At 48.8% G+C, this 7,504-nt stretch overlaps 1 protein-coding gene across 1 annotated transcript in view; it reads left to right on the plus strand.

Annotated features, from left to right (window-relative positions):
- Nucleotides 1–501: 501 nt before the first annotated feature.
- SLC16A2 (solute carrier family 16 member 2) overlaps nucleotides 502–7,504 on the plus strand; it is a 139,846-nt gene continuing 132,843 nt past the window's right edge. Inside the window, exon 1 of the mRNA XM_049644685.1 lies at nucleotides 502–1,157. Within this exon, the coding sequence (XP_049500642.1) occupies nucleotides 509–1,157 (649 nt within the window). The 5' untranslated portion in view covers nucleotides 502–508. The remainder of the gene's footprint in view (nucleotides 1,158–7,504) is intronic.

Here is a 7,504-nt window from a genome sequence, read left to right on the forward strand (position 1 = left end):
AGACCCCGGGCTCTAGAAGATTGTGCCCACCATCTGTCCGAAGCCTGGGCTTTCCCCCTCTAGGTCGCTTTTCTCAAGCTCAAGTGGGGGACAAAGGGACTCCCGAGGACAGGGTGGGGTCTCTCAAAGTCCAGCTCTCATCCTGGGGTGCTCAGGACCACTCCAGTTCCAGGATGCGTGTGAGGAAGAAGGGAGTGAGAGCAAAAGACAGTGGGGCTTCCCTGGAAATTTTGGGTTGATCAATGTCTGTTTGGAGCCTGTGTGGAGAAGGCACGGGAAACAGGACAGTTTGTGGAAAAACCATTTTAACTCTCTCTCTATTGGGCATATGGACAAAGAAGACAGGATTCAGTAGTTTTGAAAGGAAGTTGAGGTAGGGAGCAGGGCTGAAGTACGCGGGCGAGTATGGGGAGCAGGAAGGGCTAGGGAGAAGAGCAAGGCTCTAGCGGCTGCCTGTTGAGGGAGGAAGAGGTGGGGGGGGGAAGAGGAGGGGGAGGAGAGAGATGACATGGGGAGAGCAGAAGGGGGGTTGGACGTGGGAGGAGGAGGAGAGGACTCCAGGGACCGTCTGTCGCGGGACAGGCTGGCCAGCTGGGGCGCGGAGCCGGGAGGAGGAGGCAGCGGCAGCAGCAGTGCTCCGAGGAGCAGCAGCAGCAGCAGCGGCGGCGGCAGAAACAAGTACCAGCCACACAGCGGCTCCTCTCGCCCAAGCAGCCACAGTCCCCCTGCCGAGATGGCGCTGCAAAGCCTGGCGAGCAAGGAAGCCAAGGGGCCCTGGCGGGAGGCAGACCAAAAACAGCAGGAGTGGGTGGGAAGCGCCGAGCCAGAGCCAGAGCCTGAGCCGGTGCCAGTGCCCCCACCAGAACCGCAGCCGGAGCCACAGCCGGAGCCACAACCCCTACTGGACCCTGCTCCCCTGCCGGAGTTGGAATTTGAGCCCGAGCCAGTGCATGAACCCAAGTCCACGCCCGCCGTGGAGACCCGCGGCACCGCTCGAGGTTTCCAGCCCCCCGAAGGTGGCTTCGGCTGGATGGTGGTCTTCGCTGCCACCTGGTGCAACGGATCCATCTTTGGCATCCAGAACTCTTTTGGGATCCTCTACTCCATGCTGCTGCAGGAGGAAAGAGAGAAAAATCGCCAAGTAGAGTTCCAAGCAGGTGAGTGGCCCCGCGCACCCCTCCTGGCATTTGGACAAGGGTGTTCTCTGCTCCCACTGCTGCTGACCCCTGACCTTACAGTCGTAGGCGCCCCTTCAGCTTTCCTCTTCTACTCCTCCCCCTTGTCCCTTACCCACTGCGCTGCTAAGGCGCAAGTTGCGGGGCTCTGGGCACCCTAAGCTGTTGGAGACTAGGCACAAGACGTCCCTTGGGTGGGACTTGGGATATTCATTGATCACATGCAAGGAATGAACTTTTTTGCCCTGGGACAAATCCAGACGCACTTTTTTTTTTTCCTTTTAATATGCTGACAATGTGTAGTGAGAGAAAATATTTGCAGATTTTTTTGGAGGGGGAAGTCACGGAGAGAGGAGAGATTTGGGAGGCAGGGAGGGCTTTGAGAGAAATACGGTACTGCAGATCTTCGCAGCAGCCCCTGTTCCCGCACCGGGGGCCGAGGTGTTTTCTGTCAAAAACACTTTAGGAATACTGGTGACTGAGCGGAGTCAAACACAACCAGGCATGTGTGTCTGCTGGAGACAGAAAGGGAGGGGGAGAGTGGGGGTGGGGTGTGCGCGCACTCTCTTTGCCAGTGGTGGTTATGGCCCAGCCAGGCCAGGCCATCCTCTGTCACTCTGAGGAATCCAGCATATCTCCGTGCCCTCTGAGCTGAACCCCAAAGCAAGCAGAGAGGCGGTCTCCGACGTCTCCTGCCAGAGAATTGTAAGGCGACTGGCAGGCTGGGCCCTGAGACTCACTCCACGCCTCCCCCAACCTGAGCCTTGCTTTCCCTGGCACTCTGAGTCTCTCCACTCTCCGCGGGATGCCTGTTTCGGCCTTAGCGGAAATGCTGGCCTTCACCTCTCCGGCTTTCGCGTGGGGCTGACATGGTCTTCTTCCCTAACACAAGCAGGGCCAGGGAGCATAGCCTTAGCTTTCTAGGCCCAGTGGCCGCAAGACTGCAAGTTTGCATTCTCCTCGCATTGAATCTGCCTGTGGGCTGGTGAAGTCAGAGGAGCCATCCTGTTTTCTCAGAAAGCCAACGACGTTGCCCTCTCAGCAGTTCTGATGACGAGTCTAGAGAAGGAGTGAAGGATTTGGGATGCCCTCTCTCTCAAGGCTCGCTCCTTCTTGTGTCTCCTAGGGACAGCTCCACTAGACTTGCCCAAAGTTTGCCACTCAGAATAGGTGGTTTTTCATAGTGTTGCCCTGGGGCTGAAGGGTTCCCTCTTCTCGACACCATAACATGTACTTCTGCTGCCCTCTGGGGGGGCCTCGGGATTATTTATTGAACATAGAAACCTTGAATTCTAGGGCATTCACTGGCGGGTTCCCTGGGCATTTGGACAGCTTCTCCTACCACTCTGAACCAAGGACCCATCTTTTTTTGTTGTTGTTGTTGTTTGTTTTGTCATTGTTTTGTTTTGTTTGTTTGTTTGTTTGCAGCTTCATTGGGCTGCCTTTGAAGAAGAGGTTTGGAGCTATTGGTACCTCTTGTGACCTATTGGCACCGCACAGTGTGGGCCCCACTTGAAAGTTAGACTGTGTATCAATGGCTGTTCAGGGTGGAGACTACCAGGCCACATTGATGCCTGAGAGTAGGGGGTCCCTGGACTGTGTGGAACAACTGGAAAGAAGGTCACTGCCACATTCACCCCTGGGAATACCTTTTCCTTGCTTTGATTCAGTTCAGGGGCTCCTGGGAAGGCAGCCAGGGTAGGGCCTTTTGCTGTTGTCTAGGTTACCTAGGAGGGCACCTGCTGAGCATTGCCCTGTGGTTAAAGGCAGGCTGTTGGCCTTCAGAGTCAGTGGCAAAGTCTGGGTGAAACTTCATGGGAGGTAGTGGGGGATGGGCTGAAGCTAGACCCTGGCATTCATGTCCTGTGAGCAGGCCTGGAGTTGGGCCCTTTGGAGTGTGTAATAAAACTTGGGAAAAATCACTACTTTACCAGGAAGAGGTTTACTGCTGGGGAACAAACTTCAAAGTAGGTGATCATAGGGGACTCAGGGGGAGGGCTGGCTGGGACTTTCCGGTCAAGACCTCACAGTGCAGCTGGGAAGGGGGGGTGCACTGGGCTGTGCAGAGCTGTGGCTGGTGTGTACTCTGACACAGACTAGGTCCCTTGAAGGGGTAGGTTTACTGGTTTAAATTATGGTAAGTACAGGTCAAGAAGGGACAGAAAGGAATTTGGTATGTCCCCAGGGTCTCAGAATACTTTGGCTTAGGTCTTGAATTCATGAAAGTTGTTTTTGATACTGAATACTCTTGGGAACACCTCAGTTTTTATTTTGAAGAAGTCAAGAACACCCCACCACATTCTTGAGCTCCTAGAAAATCTCATCCTTAGCACTAACTTTTTTTGGTCCCTCAGCTTTCCCAAGCAACCATTCAGATCCTGAGATTCCAAATGTGTCTCTGCCTCCACACGCTTTCTGCAGTTTACTCAACATTTCCCAGCAACCTATGTCACAGCACTAGTGTCTCTAGGGATAGAAGAAGCCAGTAGAAGCTTGCTAAAATGTTTACCAGCCAGTATTTGCCTAATAGCCATTCTGGGGAACTTGGAACATATACTCCTATAGTCAAGGAGGTTGGTGCACTCTCCATTTCCATTAATGTCTGACATGCCTTTCATCTCTAAAAATCTATGAATTTATGGAGGCACCACACAGCCCAGATTCTCTTTGACTAGGCCTAATATCTTCACAGTCCTAAATCTGCTGCTGATTGGCTTTATGAGTCTGAGGTTCTGCAGATAATTGGGACTGTTATGAGGGAGCCCCAGAGGAAGGTAGTTTTGATCTATGGGAGCTAACTACACATCAGAGAGGTCTCTGGGCATGGGAAAAAAAACAATGGAGAGTAGAAGGAAAGTGGAATTCAGGCCATTCTAGAGCATGTAATGTACACTTTTTGTGGACTCTGTGATGTGTACAGTTCTGTGGTGACACTAGCAGTTTATCTTATGCCTTCACCTGTTTTTAAAAGGAAGCCAATTTACCCTGGGTCTTACGCCTGGGAAGAATGGCAGGCAATAGGTTCCTCTGATGGAGGCAAGTGACCAAGGTCTGATTTAGGGGAAAAGGAAAAGATCAGGAGAGAAATGAGTCTATACTTTTTCAGAGCTGGTGGAAAATTTGGGAGTTCTCCCACCCAGACCAAGCAGCAGACAAGACAGGGAAGCCAGGCAATTTGGTGGAAAGTATAGCATGGCTTCCTGGGTTTAGAGGAGAGACTTTTGGAGGGAAGATGGTAAAGAGGAACAAGGTAACATTGGTTGCAAGCCCCAAGTCATTATTGGAACCCCAAGTGGGTTAGAGCTGAGGCAGGCTTAGGATTGGGGATCCAGGGGACAAGGTAGACCAAGTCAGAGTTGTTAACATTGGCTCAAAGCTTAGGTATTTTTAAATGTGCTTCAGAGTAAACCCATTAGTCTGCACTTTCCACCTTTACTGCCAGTCTACCACTGAGCCATAAAATATGATGGGAGGTATCTTTTATTGGGCAGTTCATAAGCATGTCCCTTGTAGGCTCCTAGGTTGGAGGATTGGGGCTAGGGCTCTCTCCATCCATGGAAAGGGACAAGGGTCAGTAGAATTTACTACTGGGCTCAAGATTGTTCAGACTCATGGATCACTCTAATGGGGACAGAATTTTCTAGGCATGGGGAAAATAGGTACACTATGCATTTGGGCAGAGTCCCAAGGATGGGTGGGGTCAAAGGTAAGTTAAGCTATCTTTCTCTCATTGCTTCGTTCAATGTCTCATTGGGCTGACCAGTGAATTGCTTAATTTAGGAACCAGGTATTTTTTGAGCAAGTCTGCCAGGATCTTGTCTTTGCCTGAAGGTTTTGCCTACTGTCCAGATAATCTTGACCAGGTTGGCTTAGAGCCTGCAAAGGAGCTTTGGGCCACAGGGTCATTGGCCAGGCATCCTTCAAGTGACTCTTCTGTCTTCTTTCCAACAAACTGGGTCCAAACGTAGGACCTTGACTCATACTGGAAGGGATGAGAAGAAGAGGTTGGGATATTTGGAAGACAACCAGGGGGATGCTTGTTTTAGCTGGAGTAGCTGGTTGATGCTGGATCCCTGGCTCACTGTCCAGTGGCCTCAAATGCTCATTCTAAATATAAATCTGGACACTAAAGGGCTGGCGATCTCAGTAATACCAGCTAGACAGTGACTAAGAGTTAGACAACTTGTGCCCCTGACTTGCTCTGTGACTTTGAGCAGGTACTTTACCTCTCTGTACTTCAGTTTACCTATCTGTAAGATGAGAAGGTTTGAGTAGATGAACTTTATAGCTCTGCCGTCCTATCCTTCTAGAACTATGTTATATTTTATTCTTTACTATTCATTTGACATACTTTTTGACTCATTCAGACAAAATGGAAATTTGTTAATCTATCTGTCTGAATGAAGATGCAGACAGGTTAAGAGGCAATTGGGAAAGCAATGAAAAACCATGTAGATATTATTTTCCCATGTCATATGAATTAAAGGATTATAGGGCTGCTTATATATACACCATTGTGGTTGAAAAGATCCACTACTTTTTATCCGTGTGTAAAGGCAACTCTGGATGTACAATTGCTTCTCCCAGAATGCCCTGCTTAGCATGGAACTGGAACCCCAAGAGAATTCCCTCAACTTGGCTTGCTGCAGGCTAGTAGGCTAGTAGTAGTAGGTCTGTATGCTGCTGTTTCCAGTATTTGAGCCTGTTCCTAAAAAACATTAAACTATAAGCATTTACTTAAGCTTCAGCTTGGACCCTTCTCCTGAAACTTAATTTCCCACATCTCACTCTTATTTCTCAGAAATAATGGTTAGTATGACCTTGATTTGCTGTTACTTCAGGGTAGAAGAGTAAACCAAGATTTTAAATGTGACATAGTGGTTTCCTTCAGGGGGCTTCAGACAGAGAATCTTTATAGCTGGCTTAGGGCTACTGCCTGGGTCCCACTGTGGTTGGGTATGGGAGGACTGCTGTTTCAATCCTAGAGGAGGCCCTATTGGGTATCCCTGGTCAACTTCACTTTCATTCAGGGCTTAGCTGAGAGTGTGGCTACTGAAGTAGCATGCAGAGAGCTCTCTCTCGTTTTCCCCTAAATTTATACTTACTTGTCACTGGAAACATTTCCTTCAGTGCCACAAAGAGTAAACAAGCAGCTGGACTGTCAACATTTGCAGAAATATGTAAAGGATGCCATCTCAACTTTTTGAACAGATCAGTTTCCCAAGACTGCTTGTGCTGCTTTTACCACCAGCATATTTTTGTTTTGTTGTCTTTTTAAAAGAAAGAATCATTTACTCTTTTCAGATTGTGTAAAAGATGGAGTGGACTTTCTTGCCTTGGAACTGTCTCACTTGGGAGTCAACGAGTAAACCTTAGAGAAAAGGCTTTATTTGTAATACACACACACACACACACACACACACACACACACCATATGCCTCACCTGAAGCCATGGATGATGAAAAAATTATTTTCCCATCTGTTTATGGAATCAGGTTTAACATAACAGAGGCTTCTGTAGGAGTTATGGGAGATTAGCACAAAGGGCCCAGACTGAACAACTTGTTAGGTGAGAGTGATGGAGAGAATATGGCTAGCCTGGGCTGTATCTCTTGTCCTGGACCCCTTTGTAACTCCCCAACACTGGAACTTGGAAACATTTATTATAAGTTCCTTTCTGTTTCCATCCCTCCCCTTATCCTGCATCACTCTCCATACTCAAAGGTTACTGGGAAGCGGGTTTAGAACACTCCAGCCCTCTCTCATTTTAGGGATGATAGAGGACTAAGCCCAAGAACATTTAATTACTTACCTTGAAGGTGGGTGCTGTGGTTAGTAATATGAAATCATTTGGCACCTATTTTTGGAGGGGAATGTGGCCTGTGTGGGTGGCTTGAGGAAGTACATGTGTCTTCACCCTGGTAGTCTTGCCTATCTCTATCTTCTACTTTGCTCCAGTTTCTGGGGTTGACAGGAGAAGAATGGATGAAATTGGCTGTCCCAACCATATTTTCTAGGATCCTCCTATTTTCATGGTGCATTTGTACCACCTTTGTTAGATATGCCATCCCGTTTCCTCCCAGTATTGTTATCTCTATTCTCTTTCTTTCTCTTGCTCAATTAATGGAATAACTGGAGTTCAAGATGTGATAGAGGCCCAACTCCAGCATGGATCTCGGCCCATTTCTACAAAGCCCACAGAGGCATCTCTTCCTTTTTCCCTTTTCTTCCCTCTCTTACTCTTCACTTTCTGGGGGAAAGGTGACTTTCTATGTAGGAGTCAAGAGTGTGGAAGCCATTAGCTCTGGATTTTTGTAGTACGATAGCTA

This window comes from Panthera uncia, chromosome X (assembly GCF_023721935.1).
Source record: "Panthera uncia isolate 11264 chromosome X, Puncia_PCG_1.0, whole genome shotgun sequence".
Lineage (NCBI taxonomy): Eukaryota > Metazoa > Chordata > Mammalia > Carnivora > Felidae > Panthera > Panthera uncia.